Genomic DNA, 19,309 nt, shown 5'->3' on the forward strand with positions numbered 1-19,309 from the left:
TTATTGAATTAAAAATTGAACCATATGATAGTCCCGAAATTAACTAGTTTGTGTCGAGTGGACGTTAACACCCCCCCCCCCCTCTCTCTCTCTCTCTCTCTCCTATATGAAAATTTTATATTCGTTTTAATCCTTCTAATTTCTAACTTTGGTCTAAACGTATAATTATAGGAAACCACAATTAATTGTGCGTATGTAAGTAAATAAAAGTTGAGCAAGTGCAGAAGATAAGAACTAGATATTTATCTAATTATACAACTTTTGTTTGGTAAACATGAAGTGTACATGATAAAGCTTTCCACGGGAGGAAAGCCAAACTAAGCTAAGATTGTATTGCGCCAATACGCCCCAAACAAAATGGAAATAATACAAAATAAAAAAAAAACAACAAAAAAACATTTGAAAAAGAGAAATACACTAAAACAATACACGATTTCAAGATATGGCAGGTACGTGTATAGGTGTGTATGACATACTGTAACGTTTCAATCATAATCCGCCTCACAGCGTAATATCTTACATCAATGTATAGTTCTATTGTTCCATGATAAGAATAGTATCTGATGTAACCCCTACCCATCCTACGACTGTGTCATCGGGAACATTGGCCAGACAAACCAATGGGAGGAAATGGCAACTATGCCTGCTAACCATCTTAGTGGAACCACAATACACTTGAACAAGACAGACAGACGGAACTGTAGTGATTAACCAAACCACGTGATTCCAATAGGCAGACGATAAATGCGCCAGCACGCGTCGGTTCAAGTAGTTTGCGATCAAAACTTACTACTGATAGGTTATAAACATAGTTAAGGGAAGGAGAACAGCATTGTAAATTTTACACTAGGAGCCTTGTGTTTCACCTACTGGCTTTAAAAATGCCAGCGAATAATTTAATAGTCGTTACTCCAGACAGGGAAATAGCTTCAGCGCCTCACTCGAGATGCAGCTCTTTCAGGAATCGTCCAAGACCAAGGAATTTGGAAATTACTTTGGCCCGACAGAGAACCAACAGTATGCCCAATTGCCAAGTTCATCTTCAGGTGCCAGGTGGAATTGATTTTGGAGGAGAAGAATCCAAATTATGTCGCGTTCGATCTTTCAAAACCACGTCAAAGGGTGTTATAAATCGGGGAGACTCATTTAAAAAAAGTAACCAGAGTTTGAGATCCACGGGCAGTGCTCGGGGAGAGAACGATAAGAGGGTTCGTAGCCCCAGTGAAACATCGGACCATAGTGGTACCCACAGTAACACGAGTTCATCAGCAATAAGTTATTTTAAGGTTGCCATAATTGGAGGATCGGACACTGGTAAAACCGCTTTAACCCAACAACTTCTGACATCAGAGTCGATGGGATACGAAGTCACAACACGTAAGTAATTTATATTATTTCTTATTAAAGTACGCCCAAGAAGACGAATCAAACAATCTGGGGCCAGATAGGTTAATGGGTGATCTGTCCGAGGGCAGCCATCGATGAAATTACTTAAACCAAACACGAATTCAAGAGACAAATTGACAGGAATGGAATGAAGTTTAAGATCTTTTCGACACAATACTTCGGTCATTTTGTGAGTAACATGCGTTTAATTTTTCTATTGTCACGTGTGCAATACTAGGGAGGAGCCGGGGCTACACAGGGTTCGAGTCGATAGTCCAGTGCTCTTACTGCTTGTCTAAAGTGGCCTCAAAGATGTAAACTGATTCCTTTAGATTGATTATCAAACTGGCGAACAAATGCTGGAATCCATTTTAAAACTTTGAGTTTAATTTAATCCTTTCAGAAAATGGGATATGGACAATGTAGCGAAATGAATAGATCCGGGGGGGGGGGGGTACAGGCGTCATTCGAAATGAAAGCAAACACGACAAAAAAAGGGCATATTTTCCAAGCATCAATTCTAATCAATACATGTATCGAAGGGGTTTCACTGTAATATACCTCATATAATATGGGTACGCCAAAACCATTTCCCACATATCATCCTGCATTATTGACAGCCGAAACTATGGAACTGTATATTTAGCCTGAACTAGGGATGAAAATAGACCCGCAGACGTAAAAAGGAGGTGTCTAGTTTCCTTATCAAAACATCATTTGAGACGCATCTTCAAGGAAACCAACGCGTACCACCTGCCTCTAGCGCCAGGTAAACTTTAGATGGAGTATGTGCGTAGCAGTGACGTACACCATGTCTTGGTATTATTAACTTACATTTTGTATGCTATATTCCCAGTAAACATGTGTTCAGGTTATCTTTGCCAATGTCCATTTTTACTAGAACATAAATAACGCATACAATTAATGCACACCAGTACTTACCATGTATATAGTTACCAATTATGTAGGGATACCATCACTTGATATAGCTGCGATTTTTTAAACCTTGTTGTGGTATAGAAAATGAATCAAAGACAATGAATACACTTCCTTAGTAAAGAGGATGTATATATTAGTTGGACAATACATCTATAGAACTTAGAGGTTATAAATAAGTTACTATTTCGATTTATTCACTTTCTGACAAGAAATACAAGATTTAGCCATTAACACCTAAAACAAGATAATGGTAGTTTTCTTTAAAATGTGGGCACTATTGATTCAAGCAAAAACATTTTTTTTTATTTCTAAAGAGAATTTCAGCTGCGTAATAATATTTTTTTCATACTATTTTTATTCTAACACTACCGTTTCGGTTTATACTCTACCCGCTCAGACACCAAAGAGAGAGAGAGAGAGAGAGAGAGAGGTTACCGTCCAATCGACACAAACTAGTTCATTCGGGACTATCATATGGTTCAATTTTCATTTTGATAATTCGCTTGCGTTAGGGAGAGGGGTCTTAAGCAGTAGGACGAAACCGGAGAAAACACGCGATGTTGGACAGGCGACCTAGCTACTCCTTGGCCACGTACAAGCGGGGAATCAAAACCATGCCACTTGACTCAATGACAGACTTTATGATACAACCCCCCACCCAACATCAAATTAATATCAGGCGTTATCATTAATAATAAAAATAATAATGGATTTGTATAGCGCCTCGTATCCAAAAAATTGTTCACTGGTGCTAAGTTAGTCTGTCACATTTGCGCCAGATTCCCATCATCTTCACTGAATAGGTGTGTTTTTAGCAAGGATTTGAATATACATAGTGATTTTGCATCCTTTATATATGATGGTATTCTGTTCAACAGTTTAGGAGCAACAACAGAAAATTACTTTTAAAAAAAATGTGGGCTATTGATGAAACCAAATTAATATCTTTCTATCAAGATATTAAATGGCAGTTGCAAAATAATCCCCTTTTTAATAAAATTTCATGCAATTTTTTTTCTGATATTACTTCCCCTTTTCAGGTAATCATAATACATTCTTATTTTATGATGCGCACATTTCTTAAGTAATTGCGAATCGTATATTACTTTCACATAGTTTCGCATGTTATTGTTATCCAGCCGAGACAAAAATCAATAGAATGCAAGAGTTGATTAGTCATAGCGGTATATATACATACCAGTAATGTTGATTTATTAATCAGACAAATGAGAGCTACTTTCTATTTTTATCTCTACCATATTTCTTTGCATAAGTCAGGTGTGACGTTTAGTCGTTAGTATGAAAGGTGGTGCTGTCTTTAATAGACCAGTCGGTGCAGAACACGGTGCAGAACAGTAGGACGTTAAACCCCATTTCATTTCATGAAACGGAAACAGCGGTGCGCGTAAATGAACAATTGACAGTTGAAAACTTCGCCCCAGAGGCAAAATTATCCCACACGTAGCTATAGAAATAAAAAAAATACCAAAGTTACTGAAGACATTAAACTCAATATAATCAATTCCTTTTAAAGCCATCAAGTTACAATATACATATATTCTAATGTACACAGGTTAATTTACAGTTAAAATTCGTACGTCGTTATCCCCACTCTTCCTTTACCTTCACCCACTAAACTCACAGCCATACCCATTATCTAGAAAGAAAGTATGCTAAACTATATGTTATCAATAAAAGCTATAGATTAAAACATAACATTTGTCTACAATAAATGGCATATTATATAATAATAACGATAAAGAATGTCAGAGTATGTGGAAGTGATTCTATCTCGGATGATTCTACTAGATCTGATTGCAGATTGTCCAAGTTCCGCTTTACAGCTGGCCTGATACCATTTAAAAGTAATAAAAGTTCGCATGGCTACAGGTTAAAGGAAATACTAAAATGAATTATTTGAGTGATAAACTCAATAATTTCTGGCTAAAAATACATCTTCTCCTAGCATTATATGTCTTTTTAAAATAAAGAGCTTAATTATTTCTACGACAGGTTATCGAAATCTAACATTTTTACTGATATTTGAACAAGATGGTTACCAATGGCATTTTATGAAACAATTATAATTAAACCTTGGATGTTAATTTGCCGATTATTGATCGGCGGATAAAATTGTATGTAATTCATGAATCACCCCATTTATTATCCTACACATGTAATTTACATTGGCCAATCTCATCCCATGTTATGACTTAATTACCTTTGTCTTGAACTCAGGTTGTTTAATTAACAGGCGTTATTATTATCCTCGAATGACATTTAGGAGTCACATTATAACGTTTGGAATAACAGAATTTATGGATTTACTGATTTTGTCTCGTGCAACGTTTCAACACTCTAAAGACTTCCGCGACCTTTAAAGATCCTTACGCCCAAGAGAATTATAGAAAAACCATATGTTATTCGTGAAATGACCAAGTTTGTATCTAGTTCACGTTAAACCCCAGTAATCTGTCTTCAAGGGAGTATTATCAATTTTAGTTATTTTTTTTAAGGTGTTTGTGTTCACATTTAATACATCTGTGGGGTATTTACTGTATTCTCCCAGCTTTATAGCTTTAAGTGAAATATGTGTTCGAGTTAATCTATATTGCTGCTCTTGGTAGGATTCACAAAGATTTCTAGCTTTAAGTAGGCGAAACTCAATACCGATGATATAAGTATAGTTAAATCAATGTCGATTTTTTTTTTAACATTTTTGAAGATTTTGCTTTCAATCAAAGTTATTTTAGCTAATTTGACAGATAACCTACAGCTGCGCGTTGGCACAAACATGATCATAGGCGGTTCTTGATTAAAAACTCGGAACTGACTTATTGCTAATCAACACAGCTAAGCACTTGATTATTTTATCGATTTGGCTTCTGATTCTTCTTTATTTGAAATTGATTTATGTATTTATTTGATAATACTTATTTTATTATCAAACTAGACACAAAATTTGTATATTATACGTGTAATATACAATAAAATATACAATAAAAACCATAATTAATTAACTCAGGATTTCAGTATACGTCTTCTTAGTATTTATGCTATTTTAATGTCACGCACACAAACACACAGTTTATTCACCATGTCATATTTTCCAAAACATTTTGATGATAATTCCCATTTTCCAATTAATCTATCTTATTTTCACACTTATTTTTGCGAAGTGATGAAAACTACCTTACAAGACAAATTACAATACTAAATGTAACATTCCAAATATATTACAATGTACATGTATATCATTTAATTATATCATTTAGTGAAACATCTAATGACTTTTTTGACCATGTATCATTTACCAATCTAAACTGAAGCTAGAAGTGTTCAAGGGTTCTGTCTGACATCTAATTTATGACTGATCATGATATTTGAAATTGATGGACTTCATAATATCAAGTTTCATAATACCTAGTCTCGGGAAGGATTCAACTTTTAACAAATAAATCAAAATTATATGAAATTGCTATCGTTTATTAAATTGTTCTTTATTGTGTTTTTCTTCAGCCGAATCAGAAGAACATGAAACATCCGTATCAGTATTACTAGATGGTGAAGAATCCATGATGGAATTTATTGACGACCCAAAGGTAAGTTTAGAGAGAGAGATATTCAACTTTAATTCATAACCCTGGACCAAGCCTAACCTTTATCCTAACCCTAACAATCAATCCACATAATATTATGACGTCACATGTGCAGTACAGTCTCCGATCTAGTGTTCTCCATAAGGTACAGCATCAGAAATAAAACGGAACGAAATTGACACCAAATTTATGGTCAGTCATTAATTACAATTTCGTTTATGTTATTCGGCTAAACATTACGTCACTGAAGTACATTAGAAATATAAATGGTAAGGGTTGACCTCTATTGCCGCCGAGGGTTATATCGCAGACAAGTAAAACGAAATAAAATTTGAATCGGATTCTAATATATTTGAGATTTTCATTGTTCGTATTTGCTGTGGGATGTATGTAAGCGTGAGATCAGTCATCTTCATATATAACAGACACGAGGGAATGCAGCTGAGGATCATAACATTTCGTAATAACGCAAACACCAAGTAAACACGAACAGCGTCTTTAAACGCAATCTTATCGAGTTTCAAGTTGGAAACCGCTAACATTTATCATTTAGACGTAAGATCGTGTCCAGGAATGAGAGCCGTGATTAACGTTTAGGTATCGACATTATTTGTGGCAATTGTACCACACAAAACAATTGCCAAGATTATCTGAAATACTCTGGTGGGATGAAGCTCATGATTGCGAATGAAAATATTGACGGCATCCAGAATATTTAATATTTAATACACATGGTTCTAGATGACAGATTGAGGGTCCTTAAGGATTTGTTGAATTACACAATTTCAGATCACGACATCTGACCGATTTCCTGAAATCTTTTTTACGTCATATACCATGCCATTTATAATTAAACTTGACCCATTTTCTAACATTTTGTAGTCAGGAAACTCCATCATGGCATTTGATGAATAATACTTATCTAAAATGCAGTATACAAACATAATAATGTATTCTAGAATCCTGACTATTTCATCAGCTTATAATGTGATATAACCAAACACATGCACATATAGACCCAGTAACGCAAAGTCTAAGAATATGATGCCAAACATTCCCGCCATACTGTTTATATTGGGCAATAATAGAATGATATTGCAGGTAGATTGCAGAAAGTCATGGTAACAGGAATGCGGACTAACATGTGTTATCTGTCTACTGCCATTTCAAGTGATAATCTTTATATTTATGTTATAAGATCCATTGTTATTCTGTACACTTACAGTATATATAACTGTTTAGACTACATACATCAATTAGTTATTGACTTAGAAGTGATTGCGTCTGTGTTTAAAATGCAGGGATAAAAACTCTAAAATATTCCATGGCCAGGTGCGATAGATGGAAATATTCTAATATACAGGAGAAAGCTTCAACTCTCTTTGGTCTTGTCTGCAATATCACTTTTGTGCAAGCACTTAGGTACTACTACTACTACAAGAGTGTCGCTCGTCGAGCTCTAGCTGGGCTGTCAACTCTGGCTTGCGGTCAAGGTGTCGATCCCTGATGTGAAAGACGTGTAACCTTGCCGGTTACTTTACTCGACTAAAGTCTCTAGCGAGGGACTAGATATGGATGTCTCTCAGACTCTCTAGACCGCCCGTTGTGAAAACGGTCTAAAATCACTGGTTATTCTGGCTAAATGCGTTTGTCTAGTGGTTAGGACTATCTTGTTTATTTCTTTCATTTATTTGTTTCTGGCTCCACGGAATAATTTCACAAAGTCCAAGTTGGTTTCAATAAGTTTATAATTCCTTCAGAAACATACAGTTATACAAGGTTTTGGCACGGTTCACACTTCTGGCAGAGTTCTATAATAAATTTGTACTTAACACTATGTACGTTTACAGCAGTAAAATTCACGTCCGATAAATTCTTAACTAAGAAGTATCGCACTAGTTAGATTACGTAAATAAACTAACCTGCCTACGAAGTAGAAACGTGTCATTAGAGACTTTTGGCAAGCGTAAATTTCTGGTCCGTATCGCGTATCGATTTTGCGTGTGACGTCATCAATGTGCGTGTATTTCTTATACGTGATACGGCACACGGATACGGCAGCACGTATCGAACAGCTTTCATACGGAAAAGGTCCGTATAACATTGTCGTGTCCTTTTACCGTCTTTTTTGCTACTTTTACACGCTGAAATGTTGTATCGTAGCGTTTTTATGAATCTTTGTGTATTCTAGAACACGAAGGTGTATATTTGATGTGATTTAGTGAGGCGGAACCTTGCAAATCTGGTAAAGAGGTATAAACTTTCTGAAATACATCAGTGAAACCAACAATTGCTGTCGAGTCGAAGTCGATATCTGCCATCATGCTGTAATAGAACTAAGCTCAGCTGATCGACGAACGTACGCGACACGAAAATCTGCCCAAACTCTAAAACTACATTGACGCAACGTATCACGTATACGATACGGATACGTGATACGGATGGGAAAATTCCGCTTGCCAAAAGTCTCTAATCAAGACTTTAGAGCCGTATCTTGTCCGGTACGGATATCTATCAAATTGTAGATCAAAATCTAAGACAATATTGAGAATTGTTTTAAGAGCTTATATACCGTATCGTCAATTTTGTGACGAATGACCTGTAAGATCCGAACAACTCGCTTACAAGCCCGGATGTCTTTTTAGAAGAATTATATGTTGTTATTCACCCAACATAATGATACCATTTATGTAAAATGACCAAGGTACACCGTTGTACCATTAAGCAAATAGACCCTGTCAAATGTACGATCCCGTTAATCTATTTCCTACGTGATAACTTATTTAATAATCTTGTTCCTTGTTTAGGCTGAAAGAAAATTAATAATTACTGATGTGTTGAATACTTAAGCAAAGTAGTTCAGAATATATTATAAGATAATAGATACCTATATATTATTATAAAATATATACCATAGAAATATTCATAGAGAAAACAGTACAATAATAATACAATATTTGAAGGGAAAAAAGGGTTAATTTTTATATCAATCAATCAAAACATGCTCTGAATAAATTATCGGTGAAAGCGGGTGTGAAACCCTATATACGAACAACAACAACCACTCGTGTCATTACTTATGATCCTAACCATAAAATATCACGGTCATTTACAGCTTACTGTATCTGCAAATCTTCAACATCATCTCAAATAAACATATGATAACCCCCTTTCGTCAATTATTTAGCTACTAAAATAGTGTTTGTTTACATTTAACGATGTTATGGAGTAGTAAACAAGGGATATTATTTGGAAATGTTTTATATGACGGCGTTTGAATTGTCAGAATGTCTAGATAAATATGCAAATTTAGCAATAAAGTATGATTAATGACGTCAAGATGTTCCGATTGGTATAGGTTTATTACCATTTGCGACATAATTAGTTTGTTTGGCGAGGTTTAACACCAGGACTTCTAATGAAGTAATATAAGACTTTTAAGACATGGTCTATCTGGCGTAATCAACGACATTAATTAAGCTAGGTGCGATAAAATACCTTCTTATTTCTGGTCTTATGTCATGGCTACTATCTTGTTTTGATGAATTATTTATCCCGTTATCATTATATTTTTTTAATTAATTTTCAGTTTGCCGAGTATTTAGAGATAAGAGCAGATGCATTTATTATTTTGTTTTCCATCATCGACCACCCTTCCTTTGTAGCTGCGACTAATCTTATCCGCCATCTTCGTGTTACCATAGGAACAGATCGAGTTATTATGTTGGTGGCCAATAAAACAGATCTTGTCAGACAACGGAAGGTGACAGCCAATGGTAAGAGTTGTATATTTTAGCATATAGATTGAACAAATATTTCGACCCCATTGCACTCTAGCCGCAAGCTGTCAAATTAAAGTATTTTTTATGAGAATTTGTAGTCTGTTCTGAATCTATCATAACTTGCCAAAGAAGTAATGGGTATTGTCGACACACTTTCTATGCACTTGGCCCTTTAATAATCCTGTCTAATGTCTACAAAATGGTATACCGACACAGCATTAAGCCTCTCAATAATGATAAAGTTTCTCGTATTGCTAACTACAAGCTCGCAATACAAATCCATTTGTCCCGAACTGAGCTAGAGCTGCAAGAAAGAGAGAGCACACCAAGCATCGCGGATAACGCACAAACCCAACCCCTCTATAGCCCAGTGATGCGACAGGAGTACTTAACCTCGGATTCCAGGAGCACCAATAGTTTACCAGCCCAGAGGTATAAGTAATGCTAAAGTCATTATCCAAATTATTCATTATTTGGTAAATTTAGTATATTTTAATTAATATTAAATATGTATTGTTCTTGTTACAGAAGCCCGCATAGTCGCCATGAAGTACGACTGTAAATACCTAGAGATATCTGCCGCCCTCAACCACCACGTGGACGAGCTATTAGTGGGATGTCTAAGTCAAATCCGTATGAAATTAAGTCTTCCAAACAATTCAGCCCAGAGTCCGTCGCACAGTGGTAACAAAAAGAAAGCATCTTCATCAAGAAAAGCCCTAACATTTCTCAGCAGATTGTTCAAACGTCATGGTCGAAAGACAATGTCTTGTGACAATCTATTTGCTTCCTAATTCCAAGAACCATGCCAATTGCTCAACACCAGTTATCACTATGCATTTCATCAAACATCAATCAGCTTGCTTAGAAAAATTATACACATACCACATAACTAGATTCTACAGACGCCATACAAACCATCTCCAATCAGCTTTTTACCTGGATTAAATCTTGGATGATTGTCACATACCTATACAGGTTAGTTCTTTATTTACATCTTGTTACGGGGACTTTAGTGCGTGGGTATTAGACCATAAGGTCTGGCATTAAGTCGGGTGGCGAAGTTTCGATTTCCTGCTTGTACGTGACAAGGAGTAGGGTCGCCTGTCTAACCTTTTCTTTGTGTCCTCCCACTGCTACAAATCCCCAACGCGCATGCGAATTATTGAAATAAAATGGAACCATAGTTTATTCCCGAAAAGACCCAGTTGGTGTCGAGTGGACGTTAATCACCATTTCTCTCTTTAATGGTTCAAACAGAATAATTTTGAGTTCCTTACCAACTACAATTATGGTGAAAGTTGAATCTCTAATAGGAATATCAGTCCAAAAATATTTCAATTCTGTTCAGTACATACAAAGATAAATACGTTCAATTGAAAATTTCACAACTTAGGGAAATCCTCTGAAGACAATACAATAAGTCAACATCACTATTTAGTGTAATATAGTTTGGTTGGCCTCTGTTTAATCCGATTGCATCCACGCAGGGGGATTATTCTGATCTCGATTTCTTAAAAGGTTTCAGCAAAGCGTATAAATATTATGTAGAAGTTATTGGTCCCTCATCACCACTTGGTTAACTAACAGAGCGGTTGATCTCGGCTAAGGTTAAAATAAACGCTATGCGTCTATTGCGTATCCCAAATATCTTACAAATTAGCACTCTAGTTTCTATATTTAACTTTACTATGGAATTCTATTTATTTCAGCTGTTTCATCAGCCTATACACCTTTGTGAATGACGCCATCATACTGGGTGGATGTGGTGCGAGCCACCAACAACTCTGCTATATCTATTCCTGGCACCGTGCACGTGATGGATTATAATGATGTTGATACTGTGAACTCTACATTCCTGCTGATGGCAAATGCCAAAAGCGGCATCAGAATAGACATGGTGTGTTTAAGATTAGATGTGCATACGTCATTGGGGGGCTGATATGATGTCACGTGGGTCAAATGAAAGAAAATATGTGGTCCTCATTCATAAAGAGCTTAATTTAATTAACACATTAATTAAGCTACCGCCTTTTGCTCTACAAGTTATGTTTATAATCATTTACCTCAAGGGGTTAATCATGTTCCCCAGTAGAATTTCACAAGTCATTGACTCTGGGTCATGTTGCGCAAATTTAGTTAACTTTTTTCCCCTCGATTGTATATAATACATAATATATCATGTTCCAAATATATACTGTTTTTATTGAAAAAATGCCAAAATGTAAATACAATCATTGTATATTATCAAGTTTTGTAAATATTGTGTATATATTCGTTTCATATTTAATTTTTTATAAAAAAGATATACTGAAAAATACTTATGTAGTTACTTATGTACAATTATATTTAATTTATCGCCCTTAAAGAGAACCGCGAGGTATCAGTGCGTAAGACGCTGGCTCGCTAACCAGGAATTCTAGGTTTCACTCCTGGTGTTGGTGTTTCCTTGCTAATGGTGTAGGACGGGGGGGGGGGCGGCGTGGAAAGGAACAGTGTCTAGTCTTCGCATGGGACAAACAACCGAGGTCCCATGTACACATTGACGTACACGTACACGGAAGCCCTGACATTCAAAATATGCCCTATTTCAAAAACAGAAGTTAAATAAAACCCATTTCATTGCATTTATCGTCCTTGAAGATTTCATTCTGTCAACATACAAATATATTAATGTTATTATAGAGTGCTGGCATTCCAATAATTATAGAAAACAAACAAGTATCATTAATGAACTGATAATTATATTTTGTCATCTAGTTAGGTTCTGGAGATTAGCACTAATATGAATTATGCTTAATTTATCATTCTTAAAGGTTCCATTATACCAACATTAATATTATTACAGAGTGCTGACATTCAAATTATTTGTAGATAAAACAAACAACCTAATAGTTCTATGGTTCCTGGCTGGAGATAAGCACTAATATGCATTTTTGGAATATTCTGGAACCATGACCAAGTTTCGTTTTGTTCATTAATAAGTCATTAACGAACTTTGTTTTATTATTAATGAAACAACCTAATAATTCCATGGTTCCTGGAGATAAACACTAATATGCATTTATTGGAATGTTCTGAAAACATGACCAAGTCTCAGTTTGTTCATTAATAATTTATTATTGCAATAACTTGTACATATGTCACATCGCTTTAAGATAAATTATATTTAATAAAATATATTATATATGAAAGATTTTTTTTTATCTTTTATGTTACCGAATTATTATTGCCTGTAATGTTGTCTACATCTATTCGAAAATATCTTGACTCTTTAACAGTCGCCGGAAACATATGACCAGTGTGGTAATTATCGTTATTTAAATCCATTTCCTATAAATCTATCTACGAAGTTGATCCAAATGTTCAAGAAAGTGCCGGCAGAATTACCTCTACACACACATATATGCTCATATATAAATGCTCTTAGAACTTCAGTAGCCGGTGGTGACAGAATACGCTTTTGGAAGTTTTAACTATCTCCGTTGGCGTACGTAAATGTTTTTCTTGTAAAGGCTTGCGGTGATTGAGTCAAGGCACCGACAGGTGGACTAGAGAATGGCATGGGCCTAAAACACTGTTCGGGATTGTTAAAGCTCGGTTTTCGCTTGTCAGGGCTGGTGTCTGGTTTGTTGAACAGAAAAAGGTGCCTAGACGTTCGGATTGTTCAAGCTCAGTTTTCGCTTGTCAGGGCTGGTGTCTGGTTTGCTGAACAGAAAAAGGTGCCCAGACGTTCTAATGGGACGACAACCAACATGTGTACACATTGGCGTACATGTAAACGATGTTTACACATTGGTCTACACGACGCTGAAATGGCAAAATACCACTACCCCTCTCACATTACAGATGTGCTGAGTAAATTGATTCAAAATGACAAAATCATTGTGTTTACCAGGTGCTAAATCCCATTTCCTTCCATTACGTTGAGGATATGTTAAATCGCATTCCATTTTATTGTGTTGGCGATACGTTAAATCCCATGCCATTTCATTGTGTTGACGAGACGTTAAATCCCATTCCATTGTGTTGGTGATACATAAAACCACATTCCATTCCATTGTGTTGACGAGACGTTAAATCCCATTCCATTGCGTTGGTGATACATTAAACCCCATTGTATTGACGAGACGTTAAAACCATTCCACGGGACGTTTAACCCCAGTCCATTCTATTTTAGTGAAGATAACCACGTCTTAATTTTCAATGTCGAGTTCCTAGCTTTATTTTATATAATTCCAGGATTGGAAAATAGGCAAAACCTATATAATCTTAGACTTAACCCATCCAAGAATATAACCGCTATCACTATAATACATTTAATTTTTGCACGGAAACGTTAGGATAATCTGCAGGTGTACCGTATTATAATCATTCTTTTCTGAGACAGAAACTCGCTTTGGATTTAATCGTCTAAAGATCACGATGCTGAATAGCAATAATTACATATATTTGTAGATATGTTCATCCGTCTCGCAAAGTCTAAACTGATTAACTTTTCCACTTAACTTAAACTGACAATACTTCCGTGTGATTCTAAAGATCAAAGGGTTTCAGGATAATCAGTGTTATCTCCCCTTAACGGAACCACGGTCAACTGAAAAGGGTGTTATTATATCCACACGACTACTAATGTGTATGTATTAAAAGTCTCAGATTGTCATTTGAGGAACATTTAATCCTTTGAAAACTCCAGTATTGTGATGTATGGATCTCGACTACCGTGGCAGGCGATGGGGGTAGAGTACTGGGTCCTTGACCAGAATGCCTGAGAACGAACCCCGTTCGTGATTGGATTAGACAAAAAAAGAGGTTTACTTATGACAGTTGGAAACTGAAGGAGAGCAGGCTGTTCAACTGGACCAATATTGTGCTTGATATTTTGTTTCATCAGATTGGAATTTCAGTATAGGTCCTCGTTTATACGAGGGCTACCAGAAAGGTTCTAAGCCCCAAAAAAGATAGATCATTTGGGTTGAAATAAACTTTTGTCACCAACAAGTACAATCATTGATTGAATCATAGACACAAGAACAGCAAGTGTAGTGTTGTTATTATCTTCCTACCTGACCATTTTGTGAACGTACCCATTAAAATCACCAGAAATGGACAAAACTAGCTACAGGACAGTCATCAAGTACCTGCAACACAGATACATGCACGGTAAAGAAGTGGGTTGTGGAATTTAAGCGTGGTAGAGAGAGCCTAGAAGGCCACCAACAACAACCATTCAAGAAAACATTACCCGGGTGCATGACATTGATAATGTCTGTCTACTACATCGTTAACATTGTTCATCACGTGCATTTTGCATACCGATAGTCCATTGGCCAATCACGCTATTTTACCGAGATTTCGCCTAATAGTTTGGATGCAGCTATGACGGGTGTGGCGCCAGGCAGGGTAAGCTTACTCTTCCAGATACCTGTTACCACTGTTTGTCGTGTATTTTGTACACGGTGAACAGTCCATATGCTGATTACACTATTTTGCCTTATTATACTATTTTGTCTATACCGTTTTTTTAGGACTTCGAATTTTGTCTAATGGTTTTGATTGTTCGTACTTAGTTTTATTTTATTGTAATGGCTGATCGACGATTGGCCACTCGACATATCGCCCAGTGTTGTGGGCATCTCTCGTGAGAGGGTTGAGCACATTATCGCCAACGAGTTAGGAACGACAACAGTTTCTGCAAGATGGGTACCAAAGTTCTTGACCGTAAATCAGAAACTTGTCAGATTTCTCACGCTCCATGACAATTTGCGCCGTTTTGAAGCAGATCCTGATAAATGTTTGCCAGATTTGTAAGCATGGATAAAACTTGTTTCCAACATACAAAACACGAACCAGCTAGTCGAGTTCTTTTCCTAGTTGTCAACGACTTTTATAGGGTGGCTGAAGACAATTCTTTCCTGACCCGCATCCAGGCCTGGCAATATCGTTGGTAAGAGCGTGTACACCTCGAAGGGGACTAAGAAGAAAAATAAATGGAAACCATCGACCTTGTACAGGTATTTCACAGATAGGTTTAGGAAGTTACAGCTAGCCCTCGTATAATAGTGAATAATACCTGTTTAAATCCGTATGCTCTCCGCTTTAGGATCGAAAAAAGCAGACAATTTTGAATTAATTTCTATGGGATACTTTCGAATAGAACCAAATGGAATATCGCTTATTTTGGCATCAAAATGTTATATGTATAGTTTAATGGTCGAGAGCGCGACATTAAGTAATATACTGTAACAACAAGAGGGCCGTAGGCCTGAGTGTTTGTACAATATCTTACGCAATGTATTAAGCTCGAGACCATTAATAGTACGATTCGGTTTGTTACATAATTCCTATCCGTCGGCTTTTCGGGTAGAAATCATGGAATAAGCTTTATATTGTAGATTTTGATGTTTGATTACAAAAAACCAAAGTTGACATTTTTTCTGAGTAGGTCTTTATAGTATGGGAGGCCATTATTTGAGGGTAGCTATTTTGCAATAATATTCCAACTTATTTTTTTATTTTCACCTTATTGTCCCCCGCCTTTCGAAGAAAGCAGGGGACTATTAAAATGGGTTCGTCCGTCTGTCTGTCTGTCTGTCTGTCCTTCTGTCTGTCCGTCTGTCTGTCCGTCACACTTTTTGGGACACAATAACTCTCTTCCTAATTGAGCTAGAATGTTCAAACTTGGTGTATGTGTTTATTAGGTCAATGCCTTGATGGAGTTCGAAGATGAGCATTTTCCGCTTAGGGTAAGCAGAGATAAGCAATTTGATTGGTTGATGCTTTGGGACACGATAACTCTCTTCCTAATTGGGCTAGAATGTTCAAACTTGGTGTATGTGTTGATTAGGTCAATGCCTTGTTTATAATGTTATCGACATATCAACTGTGATTTGGCAATGTATTAATATTGGCAGGGTTCATGATTGTTTTCCATCATTTCATGATGATATTTTCAAGATGGCGACCATTTTTGGCGGGAAAATCGGACGATGTGCTGATTTCGATTAAGTAGTTGTGTTTGGTGTCAATATATATATGTTTTCGGGGTCACAGATTCCATTCCTGACATTTACAACCTTGTAAAATTATCACATGTTCATATACTTAGCATATTTCCAAGATGGCGGTCATTTTTGGCGGAAAAAAACCCATGTGCTGATATTGATTAAGTAGTCGTCGATGGTGTCAATATATATGTTTTCAAGGGTACAAAATCCATTTCGGTCAGTAACAAATGTGTAAAATGATTATTTTACACATTTACAATATGACGGCCATTTTTGGCGGGAAATGGAACGATGTGCGGATATTGATTAAGTAGTCGTCTATGGTACCAGGATATATTTTTAGGTGGTCAGATTCCATTTTTGCCGTTTACAACTGTGTAAAATTATCACATATTTAGCATATTTCCAATATGGCTTTCATGTCGGGCGGGAAAATGGGACTATGTGCTGATTTTGATTACGTAGTCGCGTTTTTTTGTCATATTTGTTTTTCGGGGGCGCAGATTCGATTTCTGCCATTTACAACTGCGTGAAATGGTGGTATATTCACACATTCAGCATATTTTTGTTTGTGACAGGACGTTTTCTAAACACATTACTGAAAAGGTTTCTGAATCCAATTCTGCTATGTATAAGTTTTGTAGGATGTTCCTGGAAGCCCGTGCCGAGTTTACCCATTAGGTATATTATCCACCAATGTAGTAGTTGAACTCCAGTCTGATTTTAAGACTTGGTGGCGCCATCGAGACTTTCAGTTTATGTTTAACTATGATTAAAAATGTGTGACTTACAACTTTTGAAAAAGTAATTAATAAATTAATGAGAGATTAGAACAGAAATGTATGATATCAAATATAAAGTGGTATGCAAAGAAATAAAAACAAGGACTGCAAATGCAGTAGTAATACTTGCTATAAGAAACCTTTATGGCATAGATTATATTATCAACTGACCCCAAGATGCGTGTGGAAGGAATCTTTCAGAGGATTGCAGTTGCGTTGGTAAAACCAACTATATCACCACTTAAACGACGCCGCGACCCGTTATTTATGACTCCACTGGCAGTGATGTCAAGGTAGCCCGCCACGTCGTTGTGTAAGTGGTGACATAATTTATGTTTCCAACGCAATATCATTCCACATGCTCGTTCTACATTCATCTTGGAAGTCAGTTGATAACACACTGGAACGAAGCTTGCTACGCTGTTACGACCTTTATGTATATATAGGGAAGATACTGAGCCTCGTCCATCAGCTCCAGTCTAGCACCCAAAGAGAAAACCTCAAGAAAACTATGAAATATTCTTGATTGCTTGACTTTTGGTTGTTCTCTGCTTTGAAAGTGAATGAGGACGGTTGAGCATGGCGCGGTCTCTATAGGCGTGGCGAGACAACGCCTTACGCCTAGTAGGCACGTCACTGGAGTGTAGTGAGAAAGTATCTCGGTCTGACTGGTAACCGCGAGATCATGGTGGGAACTCTTTTCGCGCAGCCAGAGCTTGGACATTAGCGTAGTAAGATCTTGTAGCAAGGGCTTGGTGTGGTCGCGGCAGGCGCATGATGGGCACGTGGCGTAAGCACCACGCTGCCGCTATGATCTGTTTGCCTTCATGCCAGGAATAGGCTTTGCTTTCCCAGGAAAATCGATGATAAATAAATGATAATAATGTGTTTAGAAAACGTTCAACCATCTTGGAAATATGCTAAATTGGTAAACATACGACCATTTTACGTAGTTGTATATGACAGAAATCGAATCTGCCTCCCCGAAAACATATATATTGTCACCAAAGACAACTACTTAATCGAAATGAATCCATCGTCCGATTTTCCCGCCACAAATGGCAGCAATATTGGAAATATACTAAATATGTGAACACGTGATCGTTTTACGAGGTTGTAAATGTCAGAAATTGATTCTGTGCCCCCTTAAACATATATATTGACACCAAACACTACTACCTAATCGAAAACAGCGCATCGACCGATTTTCCCGCTAAAAATGGGCGCCATCTTGGAAATATCATCATGAAATGATGTAAAACAATCTGAAGTATAGTCATGAACCCTGCCAATATTAATACATTGCCAAATCACAGTTGATATGTCGATAACATTATAAATAAGGTGAAAATAAAAAAAATAATTTGGAATATTATCGCAAAATGACTACCCTCAAATAATGGCCTCCCATACTATGAAGATCTACTCAAAAAAATGTCAACATTGGTTTTTTGTAATCAAACATCAAAACCTACAAAATAAAGCTTATTCCAAGTCGACGGATTTACATTAACGATCGGACTATAAACGACTTAAAATACAAACACTCCGCACGTGCTTTTACAATGAAATACCTCACGCAAGTCCAATATTTCACTAGTATAAATAATGTATGATTGGCAAGTTACCCGTACGATTATTTGAAATAATGGTACGCCAACATCAAAGGTGACATATTTTAAAAACTATTAATTAGACATTTATTTACATGGCACCATCAGATGGACGAGATTTGGCTTCAAAATGTTATATAAACTATTAATTAGACATTTATGCGCTCATGCCACCATCAGATGGGCGAGATTAAAGTGGTT

At 36.5% G+C, this 19,309-nt stretch overlaps 1 protein-coding gene across 1 annotated transcript; it reads left to right on the forward strand.

Moving 5' to 3' along the window:
• The first annotated feature begins 539 nt into the window (after positions 1-539).
• LOC126814333 (GTP-binding protein RAD) lies at positions 540-12,690 on the forward strand. The gene is made up of 5 exons (XM_050539426.2): positions 540-1,377; positions 5,845-5,927; positions 9,514-9,700; positions 10,235-10,684; positions 11,419-12,690. Exons 1-4 carry the CDS (start codon positions 882-884, stop codon positions 10,498-10,500), a joined length of 1,032 nt encoding a protein of 343 aa, XP_050395383.1. The 5' UTR covers positions 540-881; the 3' UTR covers positions 10,501-10,684; positions 11,419-12,690.
• The last annotated feature ends 6,619 nt before the right edge of the window (positions 12,691-19,309 follow it).

This window comes from Patella vulgata, chromosome 3 (assembly GCF_932274485.2).
Source record: "Patella vulgata chromosome 3, xgPatVulg1.2, whole genome shotgun sequence".
NCBI classification, from domain to species: Eukaryota; Metazoa; Mollusca; class Gastropoda; family Patellidae; genus Patella; species Patella vulgata.